The sequence below is a fragment of the Typopeltis vanoorti genome, chromosome 19 (assembly GCF_054136105.1).
Source record: "Typopeltis vanoorti isolate ZY-2024b chromosome 19, IOZ_Tvanoo_1.0, whole genome shotgun sequence".
Classification (NCBI taxonomy): Eukaryota; Metazoa; Arthropoda; class Arachnida; order Uropygi; family Thelyphonidae; genus Typopeltis; species Typopeltis vanoorti.
The window spans coordinates 59,323,584-59,344,956 of NC_143567.1; the positions used below are offsets into that span (position 1 = coordinate 59,323,584).

Here is a 21,373-nt window from a genome sequence, read left to right on the forward strand (position 1 = left end):
TTAAAATGATTTTTTATTGAAGGGGGGGGATAGGGGGCCAACTAAAGTTTTTCACACAGGTGCCAGTTGGAGTTGGAGCCATGTGTTCTGTGGGTTCTGACACTACTGGCATGCTACTGGGTATAGCGGCATCAACTAAAGTTTTGCACACAGGTGCTGGACACTACTGGTGCACACCTGGGTTCCACCACGGTCTCCTAACCTTTGTTCTTAAAGCAGTTGTTCAGAATGGTGACCAAAGCGTCATGTCTAGGCACACAGACCCCATGGGTGCAGAAGCAACACTGGGCTATATGAGACAATCTCTCACTGTAGTGGCAGCCAGCCCTACAGTTTGAGTCGTCACTACCCATTGAGCTGTGCGGGCTCGAGTAGACATCGCATTGATCCTCGTGCTGATAAGGTGAATATACTCAAACCCAGGGAGGAGTCTGGTGCAATCCCTTACCCAATCATGCTGGGGAGGCACCAGATATGACTCTTTTAAAGGAGCACCATCTACAGAACAGTGCAACAGAGATTCCCACCTCTTGTGTTCTATGGATTCTGACTCAATTAAAGTACCCTGATAATTGGACCAGCCTTTAGCCTGCCTAAAGTCTTCTTGTATTAATGGGCTATAGAAAGCCTCTCTGCAGATAGGGGAAGAAAATAGTTCTAATTTTGCGATTCTTGATAGCCGCAGGCATGGGATCAGCCATCTAAGTGATGGAACCCCAAGCCTGCCATCCTTCACCCTTGCGTGGAAATATACAGTAGGGGTTACAGGTGGCAGTTGGAGCCATGATCTCATGGCTGAACGGATAGCCCTGTCCATTCGGGACAGTACCGAGATATATGTCCTACCAAGCACCAACTTGTGGTAAAAGCAAGGTAGGAGATTGTGAGAAAGGAGAAACAGTCTTTGCTGGGACTTGAGAGGAGCTTTCCTCAAAGAAGCGATCCCAGCTTCTAGGATAGAAGGGACAGAAGACCTTCCCTTTGGGGTGAATATGATACCGAGGTATCTCCACTCTTCCAGGATGGTCAAAGCATGCAATGGCCTCCCATGCAGGGAAAAATCTATAGTCTCGACCTTAAGCGTCTTGTCACAACCAGAAGGGACAAGAGCTAAACAGCAGGACTTCTCTACATTAATAGAAAGGCCTCGAATAGAGAAGAAGTCAACTGCCCAGTCAAGGAGTTCCTGCAAGCCTACCTTAGTAGAGGCTACAAGAATAAGATCGTCCACAAAGGCCATAGCATTAAAGGAAGAAGCACCTAGAGAGTAGCCTATATGGCTAGGAAGAGAGTGAAGAAACACTATGATGCAATTAAAGAAAAAGGGAGATAGAGGATCACCCTAGTGAACACCCTGCACTGCAGGAATAGAAGTCGCACAGGATCCTGTAGTGATAGTCATGGAGCTACCCAAGTATAGCTCCATAACACAGGAAAGGAAAGATACTGGATATCTAACAATAGACAGTGCTCGAAGGAGAGCAGGAAGGGAGAGGCTATCAAAGGCCTTTTGGAGGTCCAGCGACGTCATATAAAGAGGCTTAAGACGGCGTCGGGAATCAGTGAGAAGAGAAGAAAGAAGATATATATATTCTCAGCACAGCTGTCCAAAGGGACAAAAGCTCTCTGTCTATAATCATGCTGAATATGTTGCTGAAGTCGTTTGACTAAGATGTTATGATAGAGTCTAAGTAACAGAGGGGGAGATGGTAATAGATCTAAAATCTGATGCACGGCTTGAAGTTTCTTTCTTTCTTTGGAATAAAGATAGTTCTTGAAGTGCATAGGTATGGTGGTATTGCTTTACTAGAAAGGAGAATGTCCAATAAGTCTTGAAGAATCTTCAATGGCCTAAGCCTAGCTGCAGGAAAGTCATCAGGTCCAAAGGCGGAGAAATTGGATGGAAGAGCTGCTTTGATCTCCTGGATGGAGACCGGCTGGTATATTTGAAGGGAAGGAATGGACCTCAATATTGTAGGTTGGTCATCATCAGGGAAGTGTGGAGATGGAGCAAAATGGACTGTATTCCAGAATTTAACAAAATCATCATGTAAGTCTGCTAGAGGTGGAGGGGAAGCACCGTTAAGGATGGTCTGGGCACATTGCCCGCTATTCTTTTTATAGAGGGCCTGCATAGCTGCATAAACCCTTTTCCTCTGCTTCCTATTTGACAAAGTCATTGTAGAATGAGACATAGGCTGATGTTGACGAGGCATCAAGTGTTCAGAGAATTCAGTAGTCATTTAACTGATCTGGATATCCATTCCCAGAAGGTGAGTCTGAATGAGAGATTTAAGAATTTGATGGTTATATTCCGGAAAAGGAGGATTGTCCAGAGATAATGTCAGTCTGAGAATCAAAGCCTCTTCTTCAACAGCAGGATGGTGGCTGGAAGATGGAGGGACAGGAGATACAGAGATATTACTTGTCCCTACCTATGGCAGATGGGCTGCCAATTTTTGAACTAAGGCTTTGTAACTGGCTTTCCGTCTATGATACTTGATGGCATCCATAGATCTTAATGGGAACACTTTAAATAAAGCCTCATTGATGTTCTTTATCCCTCGAACTGCCAATTCGATCTCATGAGCGGCGAGGATTTTTTCTTCTTCGGCAGTCTAACGTGCTTTGATGTGATCAGTTCTTATTGCAGCATTGCTTTGGCTGGATGTTTTGAAGTGTGATGCACGCCAAGGCTGACTGCTGTGGAGAATGCACAATTGCACCCGACACTGAAGTGTTTAAGATTTTGGAACTCCTTGACTGCCGGAACAAGCATGATGAGAACTTGAAGAAATGAGTTGATGACAGCCCTTGCAGAGCTCCTCATAACTTTCTTCCTGAAGACGTCATTGGGACGGGTGGCAGGACCACCTCCAAACAAGAAACAGACCTCTGAAATCACACTCGACGAGTTTCCTGGCTCCGGCCTATAAGAGTCGGAGCCTTCATCTGATAAGTTATTGCAAGCGAGAAAACTTAACCCTACCAGGGCTGCTAACCCTGGAAGGGAGGAATAGCGTAGCAGGCCAGTCTGTCACCCAAAGGTGTCCTGGAATCGCCCCTAGGAGGCCACCTACTGCTACATTTGTGAAGTGTCTCAGGGGATGTGCAAGCCATTTCACATCTCCCATATACCAGTTTTTGATATCTGTAAGTCAGGCATTCTCTTATCCCTGCTAATATTTTATAGTCCAATCCTATATTCTCCAATTTATACAACAGCAAGATCAGAAGAAAGAGAAAGATGTGTTGCAGGGGTCAGTTTTTGGGCCATTCAATTTGTATGTTAATGATAATGGGATGGGTTTAATCTAGTGATTATGAGCTGTTTGCAGATCATGCAAAACTGGGGAGAGCAATGCAGAGTCAAGCAGATATTATGGCCTTACAAGAGGAATAGATTGTATGAATGGGCAGGTAAGTGGAACTGTCAGTTCAATGTTGCAGAGTGTAAGGTTTTGAGATTTGGTAAGCAACGATGGGATGCAAAGTATACACTTGATGGGGAAACTTCAACGGAAGTAGAGGAGATGAAAGATCTAGCAGTAATGGTGAACAAGGACCTGAAATTCAGAGGCCACATTGCACAAGTTGTGAAGATGCCACATCAAGCAATGATGCAGAGGACCCTGACGTGCAGAAATTGAGAGGTTATGATACCGTTGTATAAGGCCTTGATCAGCCTTCATATGGATTATTGTGCACAGATTTGGTCGCCGGGTTTTCAGAGTGATGATGATATGTTGGAAAGGATCTAGAATATTCACAAAGGTGGTCAGTGGTCTTTGGAAGGAGGACAAGGATAGATTGAGAGAATGTAAGTTGCAGAGCCTCATGAATAGGAGGAAGGGGGGGGGGGGAAGATATGATTGAGACATAAGCTAGTCAGGGGTTGTTATCAGGTCAATATGGAAGAGATTTTCCATAGAATGGGAGCGGAGCTAGAACAAGAGACTATCGCTGGAAATTGTATAAGGAAGGTGTAAGCAGAGGAGTGAGGAGTAGGTTCTTTGCATGGAGAGTGGTTGGTGAGCAGCATGCATTATCTGAGTGTGTTGTGGGTGTAAACACATTGAATCAGTTTAAAGCATGGTTGGATGAGCATCATGTGCAATAGTGTGTACCTCCCACGATGAGCCTCTGACTCCATGGAGGGTCAGATGTTAATAATAATAATAATTCTATATGTTAAAGAACTATCAGAGAAAATTGAAACATTTCTTTGTAAGACCGACCTACAAAAAAGTCTTTCCATTCAGTTTGTAAACTAAATTTCTTCCCAGCCTCTCTGAAAGACAAATATCGTCTTCTCTCTCTCTCTCTCTCTCTAATCCAGGAGTTTACAGGGTCCCTTGTCCATGCAGTCTTTGTTATCACATACAGACAGGTTGTTCTGCTCAGATTTGGGGAGAAGAATATCAGAAGTGTATTTTACTTCATGAGTCAATAAGTCTGGTGTAGCTAGCCATGCCTTAGCCACTAGGCATAGAATTATTTGGGATAGAACTAGTCCTAACAGAAGTTATTTTCTTCTTGAAAGATTATACAAAGAACATTGTGAAGCTTACATTTACAATTTGAACCTCAACAAAAATGATTGCCTTAAACTTTCCCAAATTTGGGAAGTCATCTTATTGCTGTGTTTCTTAATACTGTAATTTATTTAAATTTATTTATCTGAATTTTGATATTTGTAGATGGAATTTATTTATGCTTATGGCTACATGAAACTGGTAAGTGAAGAGTACAGTCACAATTTCCAGCAACAAATGATGAAAATCTTAACATATAAAAGTTCATTACATAAAAGGCACAACCAGCTTTCTAAGTCATTCCTTTTTTTTTTTTTTTTTTTTTTTTTTAAATAAAGCAAAAGTAACTTGTCAAAATCAAGCCAGGGACAATTATCATCCTACTGTAACAAGTATGACAAGGCTGCATGTTCTCATAACACTTCACAACATAAATGTAGCTGTATCCTAGGTTTAATTAGAGAGCAGTTGTGTCTTGTGTGAGAAAACTTGATCCAATAGAGGGGGCCCATTTCACATTACATCATCTTCTAACATGAGGAGAAGTTCTGTTGATACCATGACGAGGACTATGAGAGTGACTATGAGAATAACGTCTTTGTGGTGAGACAGAACCGTGATCTTCTGTTTCCTCCATAACCACCGCCACACCAACTACAGGTCAAGGTCCAGGCTGGAAAGCCAATTTAAGGTCTCATTCATCATTTTTGGATGTCCTGTAGGCCACCACCATGAAATTGGCACCTTGGGCAGTCGTACACAATATGAGTAATTGTCTGAGCCACGGGAGAACAATCACAATAAGGGTGATCTGACAGCCCCCATTTACGTAGAAGGTAGCCACATCTGCCCTGACTAGTTCTGATCCTGTTTAGTGATGACCAAATCTTCCTAGGAAGATCAAAACCAGGCTGCGGAGCACAGGGATCTTCTACCAGGAAGCCATTTGTTGGTAGATTGTTGGACCAGTGTTCTCTCCATATGTCAGATATTGATGGCAGCGCAGCTGAAGAGAGTTCATCCATGGACCAGAGAAGCTTTCTAGATTTGAGGCGTAGACTAGGTGAGTTTATGAGAATCTGATGTAGGGGCAGGAGTGGGTTGCTCACTGCTTTATTAAATTCTTTAATCGAGGCTTGTCTTCTCCGTATGTGTGGTGGAGCAATGTTAGATAGAACAGGCAGTCAGGAGAGAGGGGTGCTTCTCACTGTCCCACTAATTGAGCACATGATAGAGTTTAGCTGGGTGTCTATAATGTTAGTGTGTGTACTTCTTTCCCAGACAGGGGCACAATATTCTGCTGCAGAGAATGCGAGAGCTAGTGCAGATGACCTGAGGACTTCTGCACCACAACCCCAGGTTGTTCCAGCAAGACTTGAAATGATATTATTTCTGGTTTTAATTTTATTGGAGAGGTTGATGATGATGTGCCTTTTATAGGCTAGGCTTCTGTCCAGGCTCACCCCAAGGTATTTTGGGTGAGGCTTGTGTTCTACCATTTTTCCACAGAAAGAAAGGTGGAGTTGTCGATTTGCCTCTGCATTGTACAGGTGGAATACTGAGGACGCTGTTTTCGTTGGATTTGGCTTCAAGTACTCTTCCAAGGTGTTCAGGTCTGTATTCAAGGTTGATTCTAGGTTGGTAAAGGAGGTGGATTGATGTAAGATCGCTAGGTCATCGGCATACATATACTTGCTTGATCTGGTATGAGGTAGATCATACACGTAGATGTTAAAAAGTATAGGGGATAACACAGAGCCCTGAGGAAGACCATTGTGAAGGAATCTGGGCCTGCTCTTTTTTCTGCCAATATGGACCCAGATCTTTCTGTTGGAGAGAATAGAATCAAAAAGTTGAAAAGTTTTTTTTCACTTTATAATATTTCCTAGTTTAGGAGGAGGCCCCTGATCCAGACAGTGTCATAAGCAGATGTTAGGTTAATGAAAGTGGCTCCAGATTTAAGTTTCTTCTGGAAGCCTACTTCAATTTGAGTTGTCAGGCCCAGGACCTGGTCATAGCAACTTCTTTCTGGCCAGCTTGTTCGGTCGGGAGTGCTCTTTCGATGAGTAGTGAAATTCTTTTAAGGAGAATTCTTTCAAAGAGCTTAAAGGTGGTGCAAAGCAAGGAGATAGGTCACAGGTTTTTCACATCATTTGGATCTTTCCCTGGTTTGGGCACAGCAATTATTTTGGCTTCCCGCCACTGCCTTGGTAGTTTACCAGTCATGATGATTTTTGAGAAAAGGGCAGCCAGCCATGTTTGGCCATGTTGACCAAGACGTTTTAGGAACTTAGGGAGTATACCATCCACTCCTGCAACTTTGCCATTCTTAATAAGTTTTAAGGCTATTTGTACCTCTTCCCAAGATACTGGGTACGAGTTCAGAAAGCTTGGGTTCCATCTTCAGGATTTGTCTGGTGGAAGCTTGTACAGCAATTTTCCTGGTAGAGCTGGGATGGATCTTGGAGGTTTTCAATAAATGGTTAGCCATTTGATCAGGAGTTATCTCTGTTGTTTTGTGTGTTGTTGGCTCTGCTCCACCTAATTTTCTCAGAAGTGACCAGCTTCTCCGACTAGATGTGACGAAATCGAGTTCATTCATGGTTGAGATCCATCTTTCCTTTCTGTTTTTATCCAGGGTTGATATGAGCTCCTTAGAAATTGGATCGTCAGTTTCCTCATATTTGGCTAGGAGTTCCTCACTTTCTCTACTCCAATATGAGATATATTGTTTTCTGTAGCCTCTAGGGACAGAGGCTTTTGCTGCAGATTTGAGTAGTTTAACAAATCTAGGATAGCAATTAGGAGTGGGTGGAATTGCTCTAATGGTTTGCTCGATTTGTTTCTGAAATGCAGTTTAGTTGGACCTGCGGAGATTCCATCTAACGATTTGTGTTCCGCTGATGACTGGAATTGATGTTCCTATCTCTATTAATGTAGGACGGTGTTGACTATTAGGGAATCTGTTAAGGATGGTTCTGGTTGATGGTAGAGGGTGGTCTTCGGAGTCTTTAGTGACTATGCACAGATTGATCTGGGGTGTAGGTTCTGTTCCATCTGGCTGAATAAAGAGTGCCATCCTGCTTGGCATCATAATTCAAATACAAGTTATATGTATCCATCCAGTTAGCTAGATTATTACCATCCTGGTTGTTAGAGGAATAGCCCCACATGGTCTGATGGGAATTGAAGTCACCAACATGGATAGCAGGATGAGGAGGAGGTCAGCCCATCTGATCAGGTCAGGATTGCGATGGAGGTTTGTAGACATTACATATGGTGATATTTTGAACTTTAATGTAGATGGAATTAACTTTCTGCACTTGATAGCATATATTATCACATGCTTGTTAAGAGTTGTTTTTATTGTGTTTATCTCTTTTCAGCTGCATTGACAATTTCTACGAAACCTAGCTGAAAATTCTACAAATAATAAATATTTTTTCCTCATTAGGAAAGTGTCATTCCATTACTCTATAATAATTTTATCATTATGTTGTCTGCTTACATTATGATATTTAGATCTAAACAGCAGTAGTCCAAGTACAGATCTGTAGTACTCCACTGGTTACTCACCATTACTTTGATTTAGTACCTTCATACATTACTCTCTGATACCAGTCAGCCAGCTTGCCCATGTTGCAAGCCTATTTTGCATACTTTAAGATTATATAACAACCTCCCATGTGGAATTCTATCAAATGCCTTGACAAAGTCCAGCAGTATCATGATATATCCATTCTCCTTATTCAACTCTGCTGTCATTCCACTGTAAAATGTGAGCAGATTGCTCAAGCAAGACCTGCCTTTAATAAACCTGTGTCATCATCTAAGAAGTACCAAGGTGCTATCAACCAGTTATGAATGCAAGCCTTACCAGCCACTCCAATACCATAATGATTATTCCAGAAACAGACTAGTCTGTATTTGGCTGCATCAGTCCTAATTACACCCTTGAATAATGAAATTATCTTGCCCTCCTTCCACTTGTTAGGAAATGCGATTACATTTTGGCTCAAGTATTGTTGATTCTCTTGCGCATTCCTTTTGGATCCACACCGATAATCTATCCAATCCTACTTATGAGTTTGCATCTTTTTGTTTAATTCTGCCTTGGCTTATAGAGACAGAGAAGTAATGGATCTGTCTGGAATGTAAATCAAAGTGATTATTTACTGTGTATCTGATTCTCTCCATCAGTTTTTCCATGATCATTCTTCATTTTACTTGCCAGAGAATAGCAAAAGAATTCTCTCAGATTTCCTTTGGTCTATTCAGCCAACTTCCTTTCACATACTAATTTCACCTTTCACACCATGGCTGTAACTTTCTTGGACAACTGTTCTTTATTGTTCCTGAGCCCAGTCATCAGATGCAACTCTTGTTTTAAAGTTTTGTTCATCAATTTAACTCTCCTGTGATTTATTCTCCTAACTTTGGGAATGCAGTTAGCCAGAGCTTTTTATTCAGATACCCACCGACCACTTCCCATGAATTACCGAGTCCTCTATTATGCAGTGTCTCACACCAAGGCACATCTTAAAGCTGCCATCTCAGTTTTTTTTATAACCACCTGCATTATAGTTCCACATATATTCCTTTTTAAACAAAATTATTACCCAAGTTAAAATTGAATGATTACTTTCAACAAATAGACATAACAGTTGCCTCATTTTTGCTTACATTCTAAGATGCTATTACAAGAGACCTAATATTTTTGAAACATGAGTCCTTCTGATCATGTGCTGTCTCACCAAGGAAGCTCTCTCTCAGTAACACTATAATACTCTTTCCTGTACACCAACAATACAACCAATGGGTATCTGTACACCAACCAGATACCCATTGGTTGTATTACTCATTAGCAGTTCCTCCTCCACTTTTTCTTCTTGCCTGCCATCCCTAAATATACTATATGCATTGAATTCTATTCTTGTAGGAATATTCTCATTAGTGAGACCAGTCAACCAGGCCTAGCTAATGCCAATAATTTTTGATCCACTTTCATTTACAAATGCTAAGAAATTCCTTCTCTTTAGTACTGATGCTTCTGGCATTAGTAAACATGCATGATAATTGACCACCATGCTGTTGGATGCTGGCCTAGTTGGCCAAGTGGTTAGCATATCTGCTCTCCAGCCAAAAGGCTGTGGGTATTGGGTATGAATCCTGCCATGGGCATGGATGTTTGTGATTGTCTGTGAAAATACTAGTGGCGGTGGTGGGCAGTAGATGGTGTTGGTGTAGATGATGATGATGATGGTAGTTGCAGTTTGTTATAATTGGTGGATCGAGTGGTGGGGACAGAGAGTTGGTGCCCTCCCTCGATGAGTCTATGGACTCCTTGGAGGTGTTACGTAATAATAATAATAATAATATTTAGCAACTCTTAAAGCCTAATCTATTCAAATAAGTAGCCCAAGTTGATTCCTTAACTAACTTTCCTTCTCCTGTACTGTAGTCACTACTTCTCTTACAAGACAAAACTAATCCTATTGTTCTTGGGATCATCCTTTCTGTACTATCTCTTTCTCTCTTTCATTGGCATCATACTCACAATTCAGTAACTCACTTTAACATGCACATCCAAGCTCATATATAACAACCCAACATATCTGGTATTCCCTGACTATTTACATTCATTATTTCATGAACAACAATTTATCCAGGCTTTTAAAACTGTATCCATTCAAGTGCAACCATCTTACCAACAAAATCATCCATCACATCAACACACTGTACTTCATTTCACCTATACAAGTCTGTTCACTGAATCATCTGTAATCACAGTTTTACTTCTTAGTTCATTCCTGTCATACCATGGCAACAGACTCACAATTTTAACTTTTGCATCTCTTCCAACAATTCATATATTCTCTCATACCATACTTATCCTCCTTTTAAGTCATTGGTTCTGACTAACACAATATATTTTTTACTTGCTCTATTATGCTTTACATATTAGCCTCAGTTGCATATCAAATCTTTTGTAATGGAAAACATGATTTCATTGCTGGATCATCTAGCATATTTCTAATCATGGAATGAATCACTATCTACTTACTTATCCTCTTCATGTCCTGTGGCACATGAGGTCAAGATCCATTTAGTCCGGTGACCCCTGTCTTTTGCAACTAATTCTGCAGCTCTCCAACTTTTCCAACCATCCAACCATCCATCTATCCATTTTTTTTTTTTTTTGTCATTCTCTGCCAAGTTAGTTTAGGCCTTCCCCTTTTATTTTTTTTTCCTTCTGAGATCCATCATGTCAAAGCCACCCTTGGAATCTTTACTCTGTCCATTCTCAGTACATATTCAATCTACTTTCATCTGCATCTTCTTATTTCTCTGATAATACTTTTTTTTGTTCTGTTTATATAATTCATCATTTTTTTATATGTTGTAGCCAAAATTTTAAAACAAATTGCAAATTTGTTTTAAAACTGTTTTAGCTTTCCACTTTCAGTATTATGAACATTAGTTCCTAAGTATTTAAAATTCTTAACCTCTACTGCATGTTGGTCAATTTTAATGTCTTTCTGGGACTTGTTGTTGAATTAACCATTTTAAAAGTCAAACATGTTCAGCTGCTTTATGCCATGCTTCTGATTTTGCTTATATATTGGTGTTTTTTGATTATATCAAAACTATGTCATCTGCATAATACAGATCTTCCAGCTGTGATACAGGATTCCATTATATCCCTCTCCTTGTAATTGTAATCCAACATATGATCAAGTTAAAAAGTAGTTCACACATTATTAAACCTTGTTTCACACCAGTCCTTCTCAAACCATTCTGATGTTTGTTGGAAGTTTTTCCACTTTGGGAAAACTTCTGGGTCTGGTTCCCACCGATGAGACCTCAATAAATGTTGAAACCGGTCTAGTCAGTAGTGGCCCTTCCCATAATGCATAGCATTATACATGTCTGTGAGGATATGTGCTTTGCATTATGGGGTAGTAAGGCAAGTGATGTGAAGTCATTAGCCTCTTTAAACGAGTTGCCCAGTCCTGAAAATAGTTTAGGCGCAAACTTTGTTTGCTTACACTTGGATAAAGGATTAGACCAAGAATATAATTTCTTGGCATCTTTAATTCATTCTGATGTTTGCTGTTCAATAACATACTTTTACTTTTTTTATAGATTTCTTTTTATTATTCTCAGATATTTATCAGAAATCGCACTGCTAATAATTATCCATAATGTCTCTCTTTCAACACTGTCAAAATCTATAAAATTTAGGTATAAGAAAGTTCCTATTTATCAAAATTTCAGCAAAAAAAAATTCTGATACTAGTAATAAACTAATTTTCACACTTAGTGAGATGTTCTTTCTTTTGAATTATGATAATTATTGTTGCTTTCTATTGTCTAGATATATTTTCAGTCTCTAGTGCATTCACTTGCAATTTATATAGATTTTTTTTTATAAACCTAATTATGCTAAAACAGGACACTTAATACTATAATCTATTATGTCCTACAGTGGGCTAAATGAGTCTATGCCTGTAAGTGTATGTCCTTATAAAGGTTCTGCTTGTACTGTAGCAGAAATGGAACTCAAGTCTTTCCAAGTGATGTGAAGTCTTTGACTGCTTTATACGAGTTGCCCAGTCCTGAAAATAATTTAGGCACAAACTTTGTTTGCTTACCACTATAGTGATAACATCCAAACAAAGGATGTTGTCATTATAGTGGCATTTAATAGATTTAACCCTGAATTCAAACAGATGAATGAAAGATAAGTATACAATTAAATTCTAAAAAATGAATAACAGTTATCCAGTATACCTATTTAGGCAATATAAGAAAGATTTTTTCATTTCAATAGTTATAGCATGTTTTTTTGGATTAACTTACCATCTGATATAACTACACCAGGCAGAAAGGAATACCCTCGAGAAGTCCCAGCAAGACGTACATAATTTGGTCCTGTTAGTATTAAGAAATGCAAAACATGTAACATCTAATGTTTTTAAAATGTTTCTGTATTTCTCAAAACTATTTGTCAAAATATAATGCTTATATTAAATTTTTTTTACTCATTACCTTCATGAACATTCAAAAAATGTCCAATGCCATGTCCAGTTCCATGTAAGTAATCTAGACCTATTTCATATAGTGGCCTTCTTGCAAATATATCAAGATCATTATCTAAATAAATATAAAAAAAAGAAGAAAACTTAGCTATTTTAACATTTAATATGGAACTTCAGGAGAAAGAAATTAGCATTATGTATTAAGTTAATGGCATGTGAATTTCTTAAAAAAAATTAGCCCGTGCACAATGAGCTAATGCTATTAAAATATTTATTACGAAGAATGTACAAGGAAATCTGATTTAATGGTAACTTAAATATAATGAAACATGAAAGATTAACAAATCATGCAGGTAAAGCAAAAAAAAAAGCAATGAATAATAATAACATAATAATATAATATAATATAACATATAATAATAATAAGTTACAGGGGGATAGAATGTGAATGGTTTAATGGCAGAAGACAGAGAAGATAGGATGTGAGGCGGGGGTACTGATGATGATGATAGCAGATGAATTGCAGCCAAAAAGAACAGGAGATATGTAAGAGGTCCGTGCCTGTTTATTTGATGCAGTCTGGTGTTAGATAAAGACCAGTAATATAAAATATGCAGTTGGTTGTTACTATAAGCCAGAGGGGTTCCGCTGATGATCTGCAAGACATGCATCGGCAAATTGGTACAATGAGTGAAGATCGAGAGATTATTATTGGAAACTTCAATTATATAAATATAGATTGGAAGTAAGAAAGATCATGTCAGGAAGGAAATAAAATTTATACACCTACTGACAGATAATTACTTGAGGCAGCATGTGATGGAGGGAGACGAGGAGTATGAGAGTATTGCACTTGGTCATAGGATCAGAAGAGCTATTCATAACCAAGATGGCCACATTGTCTCCAACTGGCAAAAGTAACTATGCGGTCTACACTTGGGAGATTGTAAAACACGAGGAATATTCTGTCAAGAAAGGGTATATGTGGAACTACAAAGCAGGCAATTATGACAAGCATAGAAGGAAGCTTGAATCTCTGCCATGGCATAAAATACTGCATGTATTTTATGTACTTAATTATCTCCCATGCATGTAATGAATGGGAGATAATTAAGGGTCATCTAGAGGAAGCAATATTAAACTGTATACCTAAGGTAAGGAGAATTAATCAGGTAGGAGTTAGATGGATGAATAATATCATTAAGCATGAACTGCAGAAGAAGAAAATGTGGAGGGTATATAAGGAGAAAGGTGACCAGCTAACTCATGAACAGTATAAGGCACAAGCAAGAAAGGTGACCAGCATTGCAAAGAAGTCAAAATCAGATTACGAGAAGAATCTAGTCGAGCAGGCCAAAGGAAATCCCAACGCGTTCTTTCCTTACATGGCAAGTAAGAGGAAGAATGACTATGGAAGATTAACCTTAATGAGTGTTGATGGTAACAAGGTGACAGAAGCAGATAAAATAGTAAAGTTACTGAGGATATATCATTCAAGTGAGGATACTGCTATAACATATATGACTATAACAAATAAACTCTCAACTCTCAATATATGATGGGGACTGATGTGTGGAACAGAGATGGGTGAATTGGAGGTTCTTAGGATATTGCAGAATCTCATAGTGTGCATTGCACTGTGGCAATGTCTCTGACTAGGCTCTTTAATTTAAGTTTCAGCTATGGTAGAGTTGCAAGGGAGTGGAAAGAGAGGAAAATAATTCCCTTGCATAAGGGAAGTTCTAAGACTACAGTAGCAAATTATAGACCAATCAGTATCTCAGGAGTAGTGGTAAAATACTAGAAAAATTGGTCACAAAGAAAATTCAAGAATGGATGGATAAGAATATGATAATATATGAAGGACAGCATGGCTTTGTGAAGGGTCAGTCAAGCCTTAGTAATTTACTAACTTCTTATAATAGAGTAACAGCTGAACAGCTGAGTTGGATAAAGGAAATGACACAATGATTCTGCCAGATGATTTTGTAAAGGCATTTGAAGGATACCACATGGAACTCTGTTATGCAAATTAAAACAAATGGATGATGGATTCTTCAACAGACTGCAGGGTTCCAATCCCATATATTTCTGGCATCTCAGAACCAATTGGTAGAAATTTGAAGAGGTATCATCTCATTCCCACATATTTTCCAATCAACAAAAGACAAACTGGCACCTCTATCATTAGCTGGGGTTTACCAGATACCGTGGGAATGTAATCTAACATACTTTGGACAAACAGGCCATTCTGTAGATAAAAGAATTAAAGAACATCAATATTATATCGAATACATGAAACCTCAAAAGTCTGGTACAACATAGTACTGACACTAAACACAATATCTAGTGGGATAAAGCTCATCTTCTATATAGATCCAGTTTAAATATGAACGCCTTTTCAAAGAAAGCCCTTTTATGTTGGCCAAATCTGAATCAGAACGATTGTCTCTCTCTCTCTCTCTCTCCCCCCCAAAAGTTTGGGAAATTCTTATCTCATGTAACCATCAAAAATAGTTGTTTAATAATATTTTTAATAATATTATTTATTAATACTAATTTCTAGCACATGGCAAACAGTTTTTAATTGGTAAACCACTGACTGCTGTATGTATACTTTATAATCCAGTTCCTTTGATTGCTTTGATTTCTACATACTGATGACATACTGTTATTTTCAGTACGAAATATCTATACCAGGGGTGGGCAAACTGCGGCTCGCAAAGCTACTCTGTGCGACTCCGGAGACAATATTGGTTTTCATTGCCATTTTTTCTAAACTTTTATATTAATAATCTATAGTAGTATAGTGTGTACCAATACACACTATACTACTATAGTGTAGTGTGTACCAATACTAGAATATTTTATTTCGTAAATGCTTCAAAGATAAGTAAAAAACATATATTTTGAAACTTTACATATTTAGCTTTTAAATGGTACCGGCCAAAAGGGTTGTTAATGTGGTTTTTATTATCATATTTGATTGGTGAAAAAGTGTTTCGACATTTTATGGCTGTGTTGCTCCTGCCAAAATTAGTTCCAAAAGTGATTACTGTGATTGCTGCATTACCCACCGCCTCCGTTGCCTGGACTCTGCATCACTCTTCATGCAGTACACACAAGTTATGCGCTTGTGGTGGTAGCGGAACATAACTAGTAAATTTTAGTGTAGATAAGAAGTACTTTTCTGATTAATAAATAATTAAGATTGATTTTAGTGAAAGTTATAAAACACTTGTTTAAAATGACTGAGCAACAGAAGAGTATAAAACGGAAATATGAACAAGAAATGAGAGCATTTAACCAACAACGGGAAGATGATTTTGCTTTTACTGTTAAGGGTGAAAGGGCTCTGTGTCTTATCTGTCATATAATCATCATCCACTTTAAAGCCAGTAAAGCGTCACCATGAATGTAATCATAAAAAGGTTGCATCCGAGTTTTTTATAGATGGTGTTCTCCTCCTTCAATTAATATCATGTAAGAACACCATAATTTTCAATTGTTATTCTAATTTGTTTCATCTGTTTTCATATGTGCACTGAGAACAGCCACAAAACATGGCAGAATATTCTGCTGTTAATAAATTATAATTTATCCCTACATAAGTTGTTTTTCCACAATCTACTTTATAACCGTCCGAATGGTTAGCTTAGTGGTTATGCGCTTCGCAACCATATGCCTGAGGAAGGAGTGTCTTAGGTTCGATTCCTGTTGACAACACAAGGAACTTAAGGATCTTCTTCAGCCATAGGCAAGTTAGCCGGTCTTGGGCGTGGACAGCAGGGTTTTTTCCACCAGTTTATCTGGGGTTTTTCATTCCACAAGCAGGCAAACCGGTCCCATGAACACACGGGCTACAGTCATAGGATATAGTATGGCAAGGAAGGCAACGGGAAACCACCTTGCTCATAATCATTTCCCTAGTATGGTGGTAGCATATAGCTACCCCCACCAGCCGTATGAATGAGGGAATAGAACAGAAAAATAGACTTTATAACTAAGCAAGAGAACTTTCTACTAATCAACAATGTGTTTACTCTTCAAACTGAAAATTAATGAAGTCAGTGGACATAACGTGTAATTATTTAGAAAAGATAACATGTACATTACCTTCGACATCTTCTGAGAACACAGCTGTCACAAGCTCTATTGCACCTATCAATACCCGTGTATATGCTTCCTAAAATAAAACAAAAACAATCTTATACATATATTGAGATTATTGCAAGTTTAAAATTCTTTAACTTTATTAAACTGAGATTTAATCTAAATTTGATTAAGTACTTGGTGACAAGTAATTCATTTATGGGGGGGAGATAGTGCTTTAGTACTGATGATGTTAAGCAAGACATTTGAAGAAATTGTAGTTTTATGATTAAAATAATTAGTCTTTCACTCTACATGTCTTTTTATGGTTTGCTTAAGTATGATCTCTGACTCTATTACTACCTCCTTTCACAACTTAGAGAGAGTGGTATCTTGTTCTTATTCTATCACCTTTTTTAACTATATGAATAAAAAATCTCCCCAGCATCAATTCTGTAAATACCTCTTAACAGTTTAAATATCTCAATATTTCACCCATTCATCTTCTATCCACCAAACTCTGCAGTTCGCATGCCCTCAGTCTATCTTCTTCTTCTATCATGCAGCATGTATGCATCCCATTGTTTAAAAATGTGGCAGGTGCAAGACAGGGATGTGTATGTGCAGCAAGCAGTATGACAGAGGGAGACAGTATGGCTGATGGCCATGACTGTGTGTATGTGTAAATGTCATTAAAAGCAGGATGTGTGGAGAGAGAAATAGAACTGCTGAGGAAGGAGATGGAAGGAATGAGAAGATTGAGTTGAGAAGGGTGAATGAAGATATAAAGAAGTGAGAGTAGGTGTAAGAGAAGGACTTCCAAGAGCAAGGGAGAGAGGAAGGCTAGAGAATGGAAGAGACAGAGGAAGAAGGGAAATTGCAAAACATTGAGCAAGTGTGGAAGCAAGGGATAGAGAGAGAGAGAGAGATGAGAGGGAAGGAAAGTGTGTGTGTGTGTGTGGCGGGGAGGAAATTGGAAGCAGTAAGAGTCAGGAATGACAGTGAGAGAAGGATGAATGAATCTGTTTTGAGCATCATATATGGAGATTTGATGATTCAGGGTGTGAAGAGTAGAGTGCCAGAAGAGTATTTGCCTAGTGGAATGGACAGTGTGACAATGGGAGTGAAGAGGGGTAAAACATGTAGAAAAGATGAAAGTAATGGTTGGTATGAAATGACCTGAGAAGTACTGTGAACCATGTAGCACAAGATTTGAGGTTGATGTTTGGGATAGTGCAGCAGAATGTGTCTGAGAAAAGAGTGAGCATGTTGGTACGATAATGCAGGGTGGAAGAGAAAAGCAGTGGTAACAAATGATATGATGGATGCATGGAGTACATTTGAGGATAGACAAGAGCTGTATGCAAGAGATGGATTACATTTGAATGTAGAAGGGCACAGGCATTTTGAGAGATTGTTGTTTTCAGGGTAAGTGAATGTGTCAGGGCAGGAAAACTAGAATTGCATGGGTGTGATGTAGCAGGGATGGCCTTGTGGGAATAATGGCTTCAGGAATGAAAATGTGTACACTATATTACAGAGCCAGGTGAAGTATCAGGGGGAGTAGTAACGGCTATAAGAATACATGTGATGCATTTTTTTTTTTTTTTTCTGTATACAAATGCCAGGAGTATTAGGAATAAAGGGAATGAGTTTGTGGCACTGATTGACCCATTCTCTCCAAAGATTGTTTCTATCAGCAAAACTTGGTTAAGTGAGGAGGATGTTCCAACAGGGATAGAAATCAAAGCGTATAGTATATTTTGGCAGAACAGGGAAAGTGAATGTGGTGGTGGAGTGTTACTTGTGATAAGAGATGAATTGTGCCCTCTCAGGGTGGAGAATCACAGTGAAATAACACTAATGGCTTTGAAAGTATATAGTGTGAGATAAATGTTTATAAGACAAGATATTTAGTGGGACGTTGATATAGAATGGGGAATATAGATGGTGATGAGGAGGAAATGTTTAGGCAAATTAGTTTGGCAAGTGTAAATTCAGTGATCATTATGGTGACTTCGACTATAGCAATATAAACTGGATAGAGGAGACGGCATGCAGTAATAAGGGAACTGAATTTTTGGATCTTGAGAGGCAACTGTCTTAGGCAGAATGCAGAGGGAACACGAGAATCAAGAGTTATGGATTTGGGTATAGCATCAGAGGATCTGATTGTGACTGAGATGTCATATTTGGTCAGAGTGATCATGTAGTCCTGACTTGGAGGATAAACAGGCATGTGGAGGTATCAAGGAAGAAGGAATTTATGTAGAATTATAAAGCAGGTGGCTTAGAAACCAGCTTGCAGGAGTATAATGGATGAAAGAATGTGTAAGAAGAGTCAGTAGTAAGCGACAGATATTTAAGTAAAAAATTGTTCACAGCAATGGCAGATTGTATACCTCAAATGAAGAAGATAAAGCAATTTGGAGTCAAATGGATGGCAAGAGAAATAAAAGAGGAATTGCAGATGAAAAAGAGATTCTGGAAGACATAAAGAGAGAGGTGGAGAACAGTTGCATGAGGAATATAAAGGTCAGGATAGGAGAGCGACTAGTATTGTAATTAGAGAAAATTTAAAATATAAGAGACTGGCACTGCAATCTAAGGAGAATCCCAAGAAGTTTTTTAATTCCATGTGATGAGTAGGATGAAAAATTATGGTGGATGGATTACCTTGCTGGATGGAAATGGAACTCAGGTATTTAATGATCACTTTATTAAAGTGTTCCATTCTGGTACAGTAGGCTTTATTTCTAGAAGGATAATGAATTGTGATGTGTTAGAAGTGAATGAAGAAGATGTATTCCAAATATTGAGTCCACTAAATGTCAGTAAGACAGGGGGACAAAATGAAATTTAACCACGTCTTTTAAGAGAACTGTTGTGGAGTCGATAGTGCCATTAACTTGGCTGTTTAATGGAAGAGGTTCCTGGGAAGTAGGAGGGTAAGATAGGATAGTGGTAGAATTTAGGTATCAAACCATAGATATATATCAAACTGGTTACCTTTTACGACTGAGTAACAAGAGAGCAGTGGATGAGGGTAAGGCATACATTGTCATTTTTTTTGGATTTATCAAAGACAGGGTGCCACATAAAATGTTGGGTTTTAATTTGCAATATGCTAGTGGATTGGATTGGTAACTGGCTTTTTGAAGGATATCAGAGAATTGTATATGAGGGAGCAGTATCTGGGAGTAGGAAGGTTACTTGAGGAATTCCACAGTGTTCAGTACTGGGACTATTACTGTTCAATCTTTATGTCAATGATAAGTCACAGTACTATAGCAAGATATTCAGTTGTTTGCAGATGAAGTTTTTTTTTGGGGGGGATGTCTATTAGTAATAGTGCTGATGTTTTGGCACTTCAAAAGGATTTGAATAAACTGGAATGATGGGGAAAATGGAGTTATGCTGGAAGAAGTGGAGGAAACAATGGATCTTGAGGTGTCTGTAGGTGGAAATTTGAAGTTCAGAGGACATATTGCAAAGGATGTGAAGACATCCCAGAGACTTGCTGCAATATTGAGGAGGACAATGAACACTGTATAAAGTTTTGATCAGATGAAATCTGGATTTCTGTGCTGAGGTCACCTGGGATTTGAAGAGGATGAAGTAACCTTGGAGAGAGAGAGAGAGAATGCAGAGATGGGTAACAAAAATTATATGTGATTCCATGGAGACCAATAATAATAATAATAATCCTCCTCCTATTTACCAAGCTCTGAAAAACATATTCCCTTAATCTGTCCTTATACTAAACATTCCAGAGAGCTGACAGCCTTCGTTATTTGCCTCTGTACTCTCTGTCTTTAATGTTTCCTTATTGTCCATGTAACCAAGTAAACAGATATGTGTAGAAATCTAAATATAGCCTGATTGGTGCCTTATAAAGTGGAGCTATCTGTACTCGTCAAGGTTCTTTGCATTACAGAAGCAATTTTCTGGATAAGTTTTGATTTTTGTAGAAAGTTTTTTACCTTGAGTGTATACTATACATTAAAGATACCAAGCAATTTTATAAACTTGGTTTTAATCCTTTTTTTTCCCAAGTAAGCAAACAATCAAGTAAGTCAAATTTGCACCCAAAGTATTTTCAGGTCTGAATTCAACCTTGGTATCACCACCTCAGGGTCTGGCTCCCACTGACAAGACCTCTCGGTATCCTGAGCCAAGGAGTGATGAGAGCTTGGTTAACCTTTACCACGAGTTGCCTCAGTCCTGAAGATACATTCAGTCACAAACTTTGTTTGCTTACACTTGGATAAACGATTAAAGTAAATTTATTATGGTTTAACCAAGTGGAAAAAAAAACTTCCAAAATATTTCTTTGTATTCACACTCCACATACTCTGGCCTATGGAAACATTCAACTAATAAATTGCACAAACTGCAGCATGCCCTTAAAGCCTTGAAAAGTTCAAATGAACTTCCAAGCTCTGTTCATCTGAATATAACAACAGATGAACACGATTCAACAATTTTTATAAGTTATCATTTTTTCAAGTTTTTGTATTTCTTTACTCTGAATTCCTATTTTTTTTTCCTGAGAGTACCTTTTTTTAAACAAACTATCACCTTCCTTGACTGTTTAATCTATGTAATGAAATACACCCATGCATGTACTTTTATCTCAATCCTTGTTTTATCAACTGCAATTATCACTTGCCCTTGAGAACATCTGGAAAATAAGGTATGGTA

The 21,373-nt window shown here is 38.5% G+C and overlaps 1 protein-coding gene across 4 annotated transcripts in view; it reads right to left on the bottom strand.

Annotated features, from left to right (window-relative positions):
• The window catches only part of LOC150096152 (uncharacterized), a 520,274-nt gene that overhangs the window by 146,990 nt on the left and 351,911 nt on the right, over window positions 1–21,373 (bottom strand). For all 4 annotated transcript variants that reach the window (XR_016549966.1, XM_090409454.1, XM_090409453.1 and 1 more), the window contains exons 15-17: window positions 16,694–16,763; window positions 12,588–12,692; window positions 12,399–12,470 (exon numbers count right to left, since the gene is read on the bottom strand). Coding sequence is in view for 3 of the 4 variants with exons in the window: in XM_090409454.1 (XP_090265580.1) it covers window positions 12,399–12,470; window positions 12,588–12,692; window positions 16,694–16,763 (247 nt within the window). In the remaining variant the exon portion in view is untranslated. The remainder of the gene's footprint in view (window positions 1–12,398; window positions 12,471–12,587; window positions 12,693–16,693; window positions 16,764–21,373) is intronic.